This window comes from Gopherus evgoodei, chromosome 2 (assembly GCF_007399415.2).
Source record: "Gopherus evgoodei ecotype Sinaloan lineage chromosome 2, rGopEvg1_v1.p, whole genome shotgun sequence".
Lineage (NCBI taxonomy): Eukaryota > Metazoa > Chordata > Testudines > Testudinidae > Gopherus > Gopherus evgoodei.
In genome coordinates, this window is record NC_044323.1 from 173,812,650 (window position 1) to 173,827,934 (window position 15,285).

At 40.6% G+C, this 15,285-nt stretch overlaps 1 protein-coding gene across 3 annotated transcripts in view; it reads right to left on the reverse strand.

The window, feature by feature from the left end:
- DUSP22 (dual specificity phosphatase 22) overlaps positions 1-15,285 on the reverse strand; it is a 78,979-nt gene that overhangs the window by 30,770 nt on the left and 32,924 nt on the right. For all 3 annotated transcript variants that reach the window (XM_030552306.1, XM_030552305.1, XM_030552304.1), the window contains exon 4: positions 9,292-9,341. In XM_030552306.1, the coding sequence (XP_030408166.1) occupies positions 9,292-9,341 (50 nt within the window). The remainder of the gene's footprint in view (positions 1-9,291; positions 9,342-15,285) is intronic.

Consider the following 15,285-nt stretch of genomic DNA (forward strand, 5'->3'; position numbering starts at 1 on the left):
GCATATCCCTCTCTTAGAGATTGGTAATAGATGTCAAGTTGACTGTCTTTTTGATAAAATGGTTTGGCTTTCTTAAATCCAGAATAGGCCAAAGGCAACCTCTCTTTTCAGGAATCAGAAAGTAGCAGAAATAGAAATTTTTCCCTCTGTGTTGATAAGGAACGTCCTCTCTTGCCCCCAATTCCAACAGAAACTGTTTCTTGATGTAAAACAACCTCATGAGATGGGTCCCTGAAAAGGGACAAGGAAGACAGGTTGTGGAAAGAGAGAGACATGAACTGGATAATGTATCCTCCTCTTACTGTGCTGAGCACCTATTTGTCCAATGTAATCTCCATCCATGCACTATAAAAAAGAGACAACATTTCCAAAATGGAGGGTCTGGATGTAGTAGATAAAACACGGTCAGCATGCAGTCATCCATCGAGACATCAAAATGACTGCTTCAAAGTGAACAAAAAGTCTTGTGAGAGGGACCTGTGATGCCAATGAGGGACATCTAAGCAGCTTAGATCTCCTTCTAGAGATATCCTGAGATCTCTGCTGGTAGTAAGTTCTGTACTGTGTTTTGGGCCTCAAACTGCTTCCTCTTTTAGTTATTGGGGTATAAACACCCAACAAACAAAGCGGTGGACAAGAATCTTTCAACAAGTGCATGCTGTCATCGGTTTTCTGAGAAAACAGTTTAGCACTTTCAAATGGTAGATCTTCTATTGCATTTTTAATTGTTTAGGAATGCCAGAGACCTGCAACCAAAAAGAGTTTCTCATTGAGATGGCTGCACCCATCAAACATGATGCGGGATCTGATACGCTGATAGCTGCTTGAACAGACATTCAAGCAGTGAGATGACCTTGAAGACAATGACCAAAAACTGATCCCTATATTCTTCAGGCAGTTCATCCAAAAAAATAAATAAATTTGAAATTTCTGAGCAGTTTATAAAGGTGCATTTGGACAAAAATGCCGGGTAATTTGACACCCTTACCTAAAGGTTCGCGGTAATATAAGCCTTTTTGCTATATAGGTCCAGTCTCTTACACTCCCTATCCTTCAGGGTAGCCTGAGGGTGAGAGTGCCTCAAATGTTCTTTTGTTTCTTTTGCCACTAGTGAGTCTAGGATGGGGTAAGTGAAGAAATACACAAATTCTTGCTGGGGAACCTGATACCATCTGTCCATTCATTTGGCAGTGGGTGGAATAGAGACCAATGTCTGCCAAAGGATCTTTGCAGGTTCAAGCAAGGCTTAATTAATGGGATGGGCAACCTTTCCCAAAATGGGAGTTTGTACAGATGTAGCTACCCTCCAATGAGGTCTTGAAAACCTTTAAAGTCCTCAGGAGGTGGTAATGTTTACTCTGGGGCAATGGACTCCTCTGGGGAAGAGGAAGACATATGTGGGAGAAATATTCAGGGGTTACTCTCTAGTTTCCTCTTCCTCTCTGGGTTCCAAAAAGGAGAGAGGTTGTATATTAGGAGGAGGCTCCTTCTCTGTTTGCTATAGGTTCTGGAGAAGCTGACTTTCTCTGGGACTGAGTGGCTGACAGGGGGCATAAATGCTCTTGGACCCCAGTCCAAGAGGTCCCATAAGGCCAAGTAGAGCAGTCACTCCTCTGACATAGTACCCACCACCATGAATATCTTTATAATATTGTTCCTTGCTCTGGGTATTCCTAGAGCTTGATCTGTATGGTGACCTGAAAGACCTTGATGGAGATATGGGTCTATCATGGTCAGAATCTGAAGAGAAGGAAATACAGCTCTCCTCAGTGGATGGTGGAGCAGTCCCATTAGACATCCGTGGAGGTCCTGACACCTGCAACACACATGCTACCCCAATGGTACCAACACTGATGTATCTGATGGTGCTGACAGAAGCAGCTGAGGCAGACAGAAGGCAGACAGGTGAGAAGGTGACACTGAAGTGCTGATGGAGCTGACGCAGACTATATCAATGAAGCAGATGGAACTGCCGGTGTCATGGTGATAATTGGTGCTGGTGATGTAGTGGAGGCCATTAAGTTTGGAACTGGATGACACAAAAGGGAGAGTTCAGGAGAGGGAGACAAAAGATATTTTGCCACAAAGAAAGCCTGAAACGTCAATGATTCTCATGATATAGCTGGACTTCAGTAAGGCTTTTGATGCAGTCCCACATTCTCATAAGCAAACTAGGGAAATGTGGTCTAGATGGAATTACTATAAAGTGCGTATACAACTGGTTGAAAGACCTCACTCAAAGAACAGTTATCAATTATTGTATATACTCAATCATAAGCTGCTTTGTTTATAAGCCGCCCCACCCCCCCCACCTTGAAAAATAAAAATTTTCCATTTTTACGACTCATTCATAAGCCGACCCTATAATTCAGGGATCATCAAACTTTCACTCCCGGTCCATCAGGATAAGCCACTAGCGGGCCAAGACAGTTTGTTTACTTCGAGCATTCACAGACACAAAGGTAAACCTAAGTAAACAAAGTGTCCTGGCCCACCAATGGCTTACCCTGACAGGCCAGGACAGCAACTGGTGGGGAAATTTTTTTCAGGGGGAGAAAAGAAGCTGGGGGTGAGGGGAGTAACCCCTGTGACCAACCCCCATATGACCCAGACCCCTAGCCTGGGAACCCCACACCCTCCCCATCCCATCTCTTCCCACCTTAGCTGGAGAGGGCCAGGTGAGAATGTCTCTGGCCTGGCTGGAGCTGCTCTGGCAGGTGGGGTCGGGAGGTGTGGCCACAGCCTGCCAGCCCCAGAGCTGCAGCTGCTTCGGGGAGAGCAGCGTGGCCAGAAGAGGACAGACTCTGATCCCGCCTCTTCCCTTCTGGCTCTGCTGCCTTTCTTTGCTCCCTCTGTTGGGGAGAGGGGCTGTGTCCCACCTCTCCCTCTCTACACCTATTCATAAGCCGACCCCCTTCTCTAACGCTTCTCTTTTTTACTAAAAAAAATTCGGCTTATGAACGAGTATATACGGTATTCTCTTTCAACCTGGAAGGGCATGTATAAGGAAGTCCTGCAGGGATCAGTCCTGTGGTTTGGAACTATTCAATATCTTTAATGACTTGGATAATGAAGTGAAGAGTATGCTTATACAATCTGTGGATGACACCAAGCTGGGAGGTGATTAGTATTCAAACAAACTTGTCAAATTAGAGATTTGATCTGAAATCCATAAAATGAAACTCAATAAAGACAAGTGCAAAGTACTAAACTGAGGAAAGAAAAATCAAATATACAACTATAAAATGGGGAATAACTGGTTAGGTAGCTGGAAAGGAGCTGGGGATTATAGTGGATCTCAAACTGAATGAGAGTCAACAATGTGATGCCACTGCAAAAAGGCTAATATTGTGGGGTGTATTAACAGGAGTGTCTTATGGGAGGTAATTGTCCCACTCTACTCAGCGCTAGTGAGGCCTCAGCTCGAGTATCCTGTCCAATTCTGGACACCACACTTTAGGAAAGATGTGGACAAACTGAAGAAAACCCAGATGAGAGCAACAAAAATGATAAAAGGTTTAGAAAAAATGGCCTACGAAGAAAGGTTAAAAAAAACTGGCTATGTTTAATGTTGAGAAAAGTGGACTGAGGACCTGATAACAGTCTTCAAATATGCTACGGAGCTATTATAAAAAAAAGACTGTGATCAATTGTTTTCCATGTCCACTGAAGGTAGCACACAAAGTAATGCGCTTTATCTGCCATACGAGAGTTCTGTTAGATCAGAAATCCCCAAACTGGAGGATGTGTCCTACGGGGCATAGAGGAATATTCGGACGGTAGCAGCAGGGCCAGGCCTCATGGGGGGGCAAGCAGGGAGCAACACCCAACCCGCTTCATTCACAGCTCTGCTGCAGTCCCAGCTCCCCCCAGCCTCGGTCCCTTACCGTGGCCCATCCATGGCTCTGCACACAGCCCTGGCCCTGGCTGCAGCTCTGTTCTTGGCCCCAGACCCACCTCCAGCTGTGGTCCCAGCCTCCTCCTGGTCCCATTCCCTCCCCCTCAAAGCCGTGGCCCTGGCTCCGGGAGGGCAGGGACATGGACAAAGGTAAGGGGGGACGTGACCCTTAGCATTTGAAGACCACTATGTTAGATACTAGGAAACACTTTCTAACTATAAGAGTGGTTTAGTTCTGGAATAGGCTTACAAGGGAGGTTGTGGAAGCCCCATCATTGGAGGTTTTCAAAGCCAGGATGGACAACACACATGTCAGGAATGGCCCAGCTTTACTTGATCCTGCCTCAGCATGCCAGGAGGGATGGATTTGATGACCTCTCAAGATCCCTTCCAGTCCTACACATATTTCTATGAATGACTCTTTTAGAAGAGGATCTCCTGAGGAATTCTGCAATTCCAGACTTTTTAAATGTGTGTCTATTCTAACATTTTGACTAGAACTGGTTGGGAAATGTTTCTTCCTTGGGATAAATTATTGACATTTTGTTGAAAAGATGAAAGCTGAAATGTTCTGGTTTTCAGTTACTGAAAACTGAAAGAAAAAAGAAAAAACGATACTTTGCACAAACATTTTCATTCACTCAAGAAAACTATTTGCCATTGAAAAAAGTTTCGACCAGCCCTAATTTTGACACCATATGGTGCTTGTGTTTGCTTGCAGGGATATAACCTGTAGGCAGCAGCTGAACCTAACAAATGATTCAGTCACAGTGAACAGACTTCAGAGGCATGCGTGGCTTTTTAAAAAGAACTGCACCACAGTTAAGCAGTATTTCTCAAAGATCTAACTGCTTAGGTCAGTTAAAAACGATGTTTTTATCTTGATTTTACTTGACCCCTTTTTATCCCCAGATCTCTGGGAAAATGACATAGGTTGATGTATGCAGTGTAGTTGTAGCTTTGTCAATACCAGGACAGAGACACAGACAAGGTGGGAAGTTAGTCCAATAAAATATATTACCTCACCCACCTCGTCTCTCTAAGACGTTGGTGTGTTTTTCCACAGTAGCTCCAAACATCAATACATCTTCTACAATGACCTAACGTAAGTTTTTCCCACTTTCTTATGGAACATGCTTTGGGATGAAAAAATATCAAAGGTAAGTGGGTGATGTCTTTCTTGAGGGGGGAGGGGAGAGTAATTAAGCATGGCTAATAGTGAACTTTTGGTTCAGTTTTATTAGTCATTTTCCAGATATGACATTAAGTATGCTGAGTCACTGTGTATCAGCCAGTGCATCAAATTTAGACGTGTGGTAGTGTTCAGCCTTGATTATCTTGTTCAAGTTTAATAGACGTTAGAAGGGAAATCCTAATGCAGTCACACCTGTGGAATTCATTGGCAGTTTGTGGAATCATGGAACCTTGACTCTGATCAGTAGGGCAGTTCACACCTCTTAGAGCTATTGTTTCAAGCAATCTGCCAACTCAACACGGTACTGGTTTATGTTCACCCCTAGAATAGCAAATTATTCTGTGTTAATGAAATGGAAAATCAATATTTACTACAGAAAAGTGTAAGACAAGTGTCCTGATTAATAATCTACTCACTGGACTGACAATTCAGCGTAGAGACAACTTATGGTACAACAGCCAACTTTCACACTCCTCTTGCTAACTTAATATTACAAACAGCAGCTTCTTTATATCATCACTGGGCACATCTCACACAAAGTAAAGCAGTGAATGGCCTCTCCAATCACGTTTTAATAAAGAAGGTAATCTGATACAAATTAGATGAGGGATTTTCCATGTCAGCTCTACACTGCAGTGTTTAGTTGAGCTTTCAGAAATGTGTTAGGGTTGAAAAAAGCATCAGTAGGGAAAGAAATGTAGTGGTATTGTCTCTTCAGCAATCAAACTTGTAATAGTCAAGGACTAAGAACTATCTAGACCTTTTGCATGATTCTTTGGCATTTTGCTACTGTAGCACTATCAGAGAGACTGGCTGTAATATTAAATCTAAACCAAAAGGAAGCTTCAAAAGGCAACCAGGAAGCCCAATAGGCTCAGGGTGACCATACATCCCATTTTGGCCAGGACAATCCCTTTTATTAGCCATGATCAGTTGGCAAGAGCAAACAGGACAAATCCCACTTATTTAAAAAAAAAAAAAAAAAGTGGGCGTGTGGTGAGGAGGAATATAAACAGAGATGACAGCCCTGTGCAAGAGGGAGGCAGGGTTTGAATGGGCAGTGACAGTCCTGCGAGGGTGGGAGGGAGCTCCATTCAGCAGCTGCGGCCAGCTCCACAGGGGAGGGAGACAGCCTTGGGTGAGTGGCTGGGCAGGGAGCTTGGGCCAGCCCTACACGGTGTCCTGTTTTCCCTTTGGGAAATATGGGAACCCTAAATAGGCTAGCATACCTGGGTATTAATTCCCCAGAAACACATGGTACAGAAATAAAGTGGAGTGAGGAAGGGTATATTTAATTTCTACAGAATTAATGTTCAAGTAGCAAGTTCCTTAGGAGAGGGCATTGTCAGCGAAATTAGTGACCAGCAGAAGTTAATGGCCTGAGGCCAAATTCCCACCACGAAGCCAAACTCACACTAAACTCCTAGAAAATGACCTAGGTCTCAATAATAATTGCTTAATTCAAATTCTAAAAAGGAGCAGAAAATGCTAGTAGAACTGAACCTTCACACAGTTTCAAAGAATGTGAGCATATTCCGTTTTCACTGTTGTATTTTACTGGGAATTGATTTCACTCAGGAACAGGAGAGCCCTTAATATGCTTACTGTAAGTGCATGTATATTATACATATTGAAAAGAAAGTTCAGTGAGGAAAACATAGCTATTGCGAACTTAAGTTAGCTACTCCACAGTCCAAAGATCCACTCTGACCATGCATCAAGCCATCCCCCTTCGACAAATGCCAGCAGCTGAAGAAAAACAGTACCACCACCTCAGAAGAACTTTACCTGAAAAACCAGCTGCTGAGTGATACAGACAACCATCTTATGTGATCCTAATGAATTTCACTCAACAGTAACCACTAGGTAAAAGCACTTTATATGCAATGCTATTCTTTTCCTCTGCAGCTGTCAGTCTCACTCTTTGAGAAGGGGAGAGACACAAAGAAGTCATAAAGGGACAGATCCCCTCTTTCCCCAGGGCTCCTCCCCACAAACTGATAAACACTCTATACTTTTAAACAGTGTTTGATAAGATATTACATTCTTATGACTTGAATAAAATAAGCTTATTTTGACCTTATGAAGTTTTTACATTAAAAGCAAGTAACATCAGTATTTAAAGACATTTATGCTTGAAGTTTTCCATCATATAAAGAAAAGTCGGTTACTCATCAAGTTTTCTTTTAAGTGATCAAATGTATCAATATCAGAAGTAACAAAATTTGTCTGCAACCATCTGATACCGAAGCAAGAACCGTAGATGCTTGCAGCATAACAGAAACAATACTCATGCAAATATCTTATCTTCTTAATGCTTTAAGAGACTTGGTACAGTGCCAGAAAGCTAATTGCTTTTGAATGCTATAAGTTGCTTTTCAATATATTTCCTTGATATGCAGTGACTAGGGCTGGTTACATTGCATGTGTAATTAACATTTGTTGGAAATTATGTCCTCTTTCTATTCACAAATTGGTCCAGATTTCTACTAACACAGATGGCAGATTTGCAAACATTTTCACAACTACCCAGTAGGATCTCCAAATACTGACACACCATTAATGATGACCCAACAAATGTGAATATGGCCTCTGTAATTTCTTAAGTTGCTTTCTTTCTAAAAGAAATGAACCTCCACATTTTCTCCTACCCTCCCACAAAAAAAATGCACAAAATTGCTTCCATATCCACTGTCTTAGTTCTGAAAATCCTATTCTGTTCTCTAACCTGGATTCCCACTTAATAGCATACGGGTTACTATTATTTTTAAGGGAGTAATAACACTCAGGGTCTGATTTTTACAGACACTGAGAACGTGCAGCTCTCGTTGACAATTGCATTTGAGGGCTCTGCACTTCTGATGGGAAAAAACGGGCTCATGGTCTATGTTCTTACTACACAAAATTGTGTTAAAAATTGATTTTTATAATTTCAGAAACATGCCACTGAAAAGAGTGACAAGAACAATTAAAGAAACATCAAGTGTCATGTTGGAATCTCTCCAAGGTATGAGAAACAAAATACTCTAAAAATATCCACTGAAAGCATCAGCCGGAATATTACTCTGATCTGAGAGAAAAAGCAGTGCTGCATTTCCTTCCGTAGGTACCAGGCCCTTTCAACTACTTCTGTTTCTCTACATAACTAGTTAGCAGGAAGTGGCTGAAACCCCCCGCACCTCTCCTCAACATAAACAGTGAACACTAGAAGAAAGAGTTGGTCACCATCCAAGTATTCTTATGAAATATGTTTTGATTACTTCAAGATCATGATTTCCTAGATACCATCAATTCAAAAATTCATAATGTTAAACCCAGGGTCAGTTCAACTAACTTTCAGGACAGTTATATGGCCAGTGGATATTTAAAATTAAATTAAATTAAATTTAATTTAATTTAAAAAGCCTGAAAATGGAACACAACAGCTTCACATAGATACATTCCTATTACAAGAAGCATAAGACCATAGGAACTGACATACTGGATCAGGCGTAATCCAGTACACTGTTCCCAGCAATGGCCAGGACCAGATGATTAGGAGGAAGGTGTAAGAACCCTACAGTAGGAAGACGTGCCATAATCTGCACCCCACATATGTCTCCTCTCTGTCTCTAAAATGTAGAGATTGGCTAAGACTCTCTCTCTCTCTCTCTACCAGAAATGCTACAGTGACACAGCTGCAGAGCAGCAGCTGCACTGCTGTGGTGCTGTTTTTCCATCGTTGTAGTAAAGTCAACTCTCCGAGAGGTGGTTGCTAGGTCAACAGAAAAATTTTTCCGTCAGCCTAGCAGGGTGTACGCCAGGGCTTAGGTTGGCTTAATGACAGCACACAAGGTGTTAATTTTTTCATAGTCCTGGAGGAATTAATTTCAGCAATTTCAGTTAAGCTGACCTAACTTTGCAGCACAGACCAGTCCTGAAGCACAAGGTTTAAAATCCCTTCTAAAAAATTTGCCTTAATTATAACAACACTGGATATTCTTGGTAGCAAAGCAGCCGTGCCAAGTAGGAAAGCACTTTATTATTATTATTAAAAAGGACCTATTTTTCTGTTACCTCAATATAAATCAGGAGTAATTCCCCTTAAACCAACAGATTTAAACCTACATTGGTGTAAAACTGGTGAGGGATCAGAGTCAGGTCCTTTAACATATTTCAAAACAACATTAGCACTGAATTTAAAAAACTCCAAACTTACAAATTCTGTGAGGGTGAATCGGCAGCAGGAATGCACAGATATTTCACTCCCTGTATAAAGTAGTAAACAGGAATGAGAACACAACATTAAAGACAAAAGCATAAGTCAGAGATCAATGGGCAAATTCTGCTCTAGTATTTGTGCAGCGCCACTGATTATGAAAGAATTATAGTATTGTAAGTAACTGCAGATTTTGTCTCATCTGCCCAGATTTAAAAAGACAAGGTGGGTGAGGTAATCTCATTTATTGGACCAACTTCTGTTGGTGAGAGAGACAAGCTTTCAAACTTACACAGAGCGCTTCTTCGTCTGTGTAAGCTTCCATATGAGGAAAGATTAAAAAGACTGGGACTGTTCAACTTGGAAAAGAGAAGACTAAGGGTGGATATGACAGATCTATAAAATCATGAATGGTGTGGAGAAAGTGAATAAGGACACAGTACAAGAACTAGGGGTCACCCATTTAAATTACTAGGCAATAGGTTTAAAACAAACAAGAAAGTACTTCTTCACACTGTGCACAGTCAACCTGTGGAACTCATTGACAGGGGATGTTGTGAAGGCCAAAAGTATAACTGGGTTCAAAAAAGAATTAGATACATTCAAAGAGGATACGTCCATCAATGGCTATTAGCCAATATGGTCAGGAATGCAACCCCAATCTTGGGGGTTCCTAAGCCTCTGATTGGCAGATACTGGGACTGGAGGACAGGGGATGGATCACTCAATAATTGCCTGTTCTGTTCATTCCCTTTGAAACATCCGGCATTGACCTCTGTCAGAAGACAGGATACCAGGCTGCATGGATGATTGGTCTGATCCAGTATGACCATTCTTATGTGATGAACCCACCCACCTTGTCTCGCTAATATTCTGGAACCAACGCTGTTACAACATCACTGCAAACAGACTTAAAAAGTTGTTTTCACAAAATGTTTTGTCGCTAAGCAACAGACAGCTTAGTCATGTTTACACTAAAGATCCTTAAGTGATTTCTTTAAATGGCAGCATCTTTATTAGAAAGGCATAAAACTTGTGTTATATTCATCATCTTAAACACGTTATTCTTGTTATGTTTCACTGGAAACTAGTCACATCTTATACAGTTCTCACTTTGTCAAAATGAATGCTGAAAACGAAATTTGAGAAAAAACTTTTTTCTTGTGCAGAATGCCACATTCAGCTGTTTTTCCCTTACATATTTAGCAACACAACAAATAAAGAGGGCATTTTTGGAAGAGGAATCGGTTATTTTTTGAAAGCAATGACTTTAAAACTAAGGCGTATCTTCCAATAAGAAGTCCTCACTTTATTAGTCAGCTATTATTGTAACGAATTATGTACTGAAATAAGGAACTGCAATATATATTCTTAGAAGAACTCGGATCTGAAAAGTCAAGTAGGCAATGCCTTTTCAGGAGTGTTTTATAAAGGGCCACAGAAACAAGTTTAAAAAATGAGCTTGGATAATAAAGTGACAAAGTAATAAATAAGTAACAAATAAAAAAGGTTGATGACAAGAAGTTAGTACTCCATACAAACATGCTGTAGTTTTAAATATACCTAGTAACTTCCCTCTCCAGGGACATCTCCAGGATCTCAGATGGTGATCAGGCTCATCATGACCTCCTCCAATATACAGCTCTCCCAAGGCTATGATCTTCAACCCCACCTCTGGCTATTCCACTCCTGAGCCAACAAACCACTGGTGCAACAGCTATGTTCTCAATCTGAAGAACCAGAGGTAGTACGTCAGAGCAAGCCAATGCATTCTTCACAGCCACTCCACTACCACTTTCCAACCTCTTCCTGGTCCTTTGATCCATCTGTGGATTGTCAACTTATTTCCTCCTGAAGCGTGTCACAGAGTATAGCTGGTGAACTGTCCATAGTTCACTGACAAAGTGGCACAGCCAGAGTGTGGGGATCATTGGAGGTGTGGAAGGCATAGCCAGGGGAAATCATGACTTAGGGAGGAGGGAAATATTTGAAGGGGGGTTTACAGTGAGAGAGCACACAATCTCAACTGAACTCCTGCAGAGTGGGAGCTGGTGATATTTTGTGAAGGTAGAGTGGGGAGAGTTGTGTGGGCATGACAAAACATGGTTGTGGGGAAGAGAAGAGATTCAGCTGCTGAACCATGGAGACTTGACAGCTAAATGGCATCTCTGATATCTGTCAAAAAATGAAAATCATCAAACATGGCAGCTACCCCCACTTGAATCAGGGCAAAGCAGCCCTAGGGTGGTTGCAAGGATAATAACCCTTAACGAGTCAAGATGGCTAGCGGAGATGCACTCAACTGGTGGTAGAACAATCTGCATATAAAAACAACAGATTGCTAATATCATGGATTGATTTCTCTAGACTAGACAATGCTACAGTATGGATCTGGTATCATTACCTCCTTACACAGAGGTATTAACCATGAAGCTTTAGCTCTGAACTTAAGAGGACTGCTCAAATGAGTAAATTTTAAAGAATTAGGCTCTACATTTGCTGAAGCTTGGCAATTTACCTTTTCAGGTCATATTAAATGCTCTCTCTTTGGACAACTCAGTACCAGGAGCCCAGTATTCATTAGCTACCCTTCAACAAGGCAGAACACAGGAATGAAAAGAAGAGGGGAGGGGAGAGAGAGAAGGAAACATATTTAGGCCAGCATTGTACCATGCAATTAAGGTTCCAATCCTGCATCATATACTCATTTAAGCAGTTACCACACATGCTGAATGCTGACAGTAGCTGAACTAAGAGGGGCTTTCAGCAAATGTTCACTCTAAAAGAAGTACTGTCAGTTTTAGAGCATAGTGTTCTTTTCGGTCACAGCTGGCTGATTCCCATTCTACATGATGCTAAGAGGGACGTGAATTCACAGCTACCACAGAACCACACGTAAGCATGAAACTAGCCTACGAGAGACCACATATTGTGCTAAATGGCTCCTCCAAGGCCTGATCCTGGGAGGTACAACTCCCAATAAAGCCAAAGGGAGTTTAGCACCTCCCATTGAGTGTATCACTTCTCAGGATCAGAAGTTTAGTCAGGTTAACGGGGCCATTCAACACATAAAGGTTCTGGAAGTCTGTGCTTTACCAATATGTGCCACCTTGGAGCATTTTGGAAGGTGGTGTTAATGAATTCCCCTTCCCAGGCCTCTCAGGAAACCTCCTGCGCCCCCCCACCCCCACCATAAGAAAACTAAAATTATGGGCGAGATCTCAAAAATGCTCAGTGTTGGCCCCACTGAAATCAACAATAAAACTCCCAATGACTTCAACTGGAGCACAGTTAGAATATCACTGACCAACTTTTTAAAATCCTACCTTATAAAGGGATTTGATCCTAGATCGTTTAAAAATCTTAGAATCAAAAGCATTCATTTTAATTGCATGAATAAAATAGAGGGACTATACTGGTTGGTATTGGGCAGGTGTTTGTAAATGAAACACTTGGGCCACTGTCCAACAGGGATATTTATATGTCGCTGTGGATAACAAGACGTGCCATGCTGCATCCTATTTTCTTAATCCACTTTTGATATTTTTACAGACTTAGTGCCCTCTCCCCCTTTTTTTTTAAGATACTGGAAACAGGAAGTTATTTAATTTCTGAGCCCTCTTGTCTATGTGATAATTTAAAAAACCACTCGAGATCGTAGTGTTCTTGCGCAGTTATGCCCCAGAGACATCACTGTCTTTCCTGTGCATGTACAATGCAGATAACATCTAAGAATTGTCCCAAAGGGACTCTAAGAAAAGCAGAACAGTTTGTGTCAACGTAACAAGTAAATACTGTACACTAAGATTTTCAGATGCTCATGGCTGGTTCATCAGTGTGCAAAAATGCCATAGGCTTCACAATTTCAGTAGTTAGTGGTGCTCACAATCTTAGAATCTTCAATAAAGACCAAGCCAAAGGAGGAAGCAAAAACATCACTGAGATGTCCGTTTCCTTGCTTGGGTACATGCTCATCATGACAACAGAGAGTCTGTGCCTGATCATAAGATTGCTGACGCCAATGGGATGACTTCCAATGCCTCAATGGGCCTTAGAGCCTTAGTGATTTATTAATGAAGCTATAACATTGCTAGAAAATGTTATGAATAAACCCTACTACACCTCTACCTTGATATAACGCTGTCCTTGGGAGCCAAAAAACCTTACCGTGTTATAGGTGAAACCACGCTATATCAAACTTGCTTTGATCCATCAGAGTGCACAGTTCCGCTCCCCCGGAGCACTGCTTTACTGCATTGTATCTGAATTCATGTTATATCTGGTAGTGCTATATTGAGGTAGAGGTGTATATGATTTAACAGGATTTAAATTAATAATATTAACAAAGATGAGGCAGGCAAACTAAACATTAAGTGTATGTGTATAACTCAGTATTTCTTTCAAAGGGAAACTTGCATTTTGTCATCTGGTAGAACAATAGATGAAAAAAGTGGATTTAGGTTCCAGCAGATCAGTTCCACTCATTAAATTTCTTAAGTTCATTGAATATTTGCCCTTCTCAAAAATGAAATGTTTTGTTTAGGTCAGAGATAAAACCTTATTACAAGAGTTGATGAAAAAGCAAATATTATTATAAATCCAACGTGAAGGAGCGAATCTACATTAATTAATTACTGCTGCAGTTGGTATAGTCACTATGAAATATTCCTTCAACTGATATCTTGCACGCCAACAGTTTTTCTTTCGTTCTCCCTCCAAACAAACCCTTCCCTGGATTAAATCAAACCAGCTTTTTCATCAAACTAAAATTAAATATTTTCTCAGAATTATGAAAAATGTCATACATACATTTCTGTAAAGCAAATCGAATTCTATGCTCCAGCTGACAAAAAAACAAACCTTCAGCAGTTCACCACTCAAGTTCAAGTGTTCGTACAAACTCCCTAGATCTATACAAAAGCAGAATAACCAACTACATCACAGTGCCTCTCTCATGGCCACTTCTTAATTCAATGCTATCTATTCTCCAACTGTTGTTTCTAAATCCTTAACATTACCCCACCCATACACCTACATTCATTTTTTAAGATGTTTTCTAAGGTCATTGATATTAGTTAGTTTTCGTATGATGCCAGAATCAATTGAGGTCATGCGTGTTTCTTCCAGTGCAGTTAAAGATACGTGATAGACTGGAGAGCCAATATACTTAGAAAACTGAAAAGAAAATGATCTTCTATTTCAGCAGACAGAGTAACCACCAAAACTAGAATTTTGTCTCTCTTAGGCCCTGAAACTAAACGCTACAGTTAAACCGATACAGTGAGAGCTAACAAAACCAGAACAAGTATTCTGATTTCAAGATTGTCAAAGCTGAAACAAGCGAGAGTTAAGTAAAATTTCTAAAATTCACTGTTATTTGTGAAACAATACTATGCTTGCACCATTTTGCCATACATCGTAAAATAAAGCCAAAGCCATTACACTGTATCTCTCAAGTTTTCAAAAACGAAAAACAAAACTTTAAATATATATTTTATGTAGCCAGGGTTTACACTGAGAGCTAATAAAAACCTATCAACTGAAGAACAAATGTGCTATAACTTCTAACTATTTTAGGTGTCATTATGTATTAAGATCTGAACACTACACACTTGTTTAATGTTTGGAATATTCAATGAAACCATAATAAAATCTCTCTCTCATTTGGAATGTTATTAGCCTTTTTTTTTTTTTAAGTCTTACTTCTTGGATTATATTTAATACTTTATATAATACACAAGAAAAATGTACAGGAAAAATAATGAGTATCTTATGACCCGGTTTAATTTTTTCCTATTCTACTTATCTGTGGCTAATTTGAAATGGAAAAAAAAAAATAAGTGGATGTTATTTTCCTAGCTCATTTTTTATCAACCAAACTTAAAACACACAATTTGAACTTTCCTATGTAGAACAAGACTTTGCAGTAGTAAAATGCTGCAACCACATCTAGTGCAGTTGAGATAGTAGGTTTGTATGTGAAAATGGGAAATC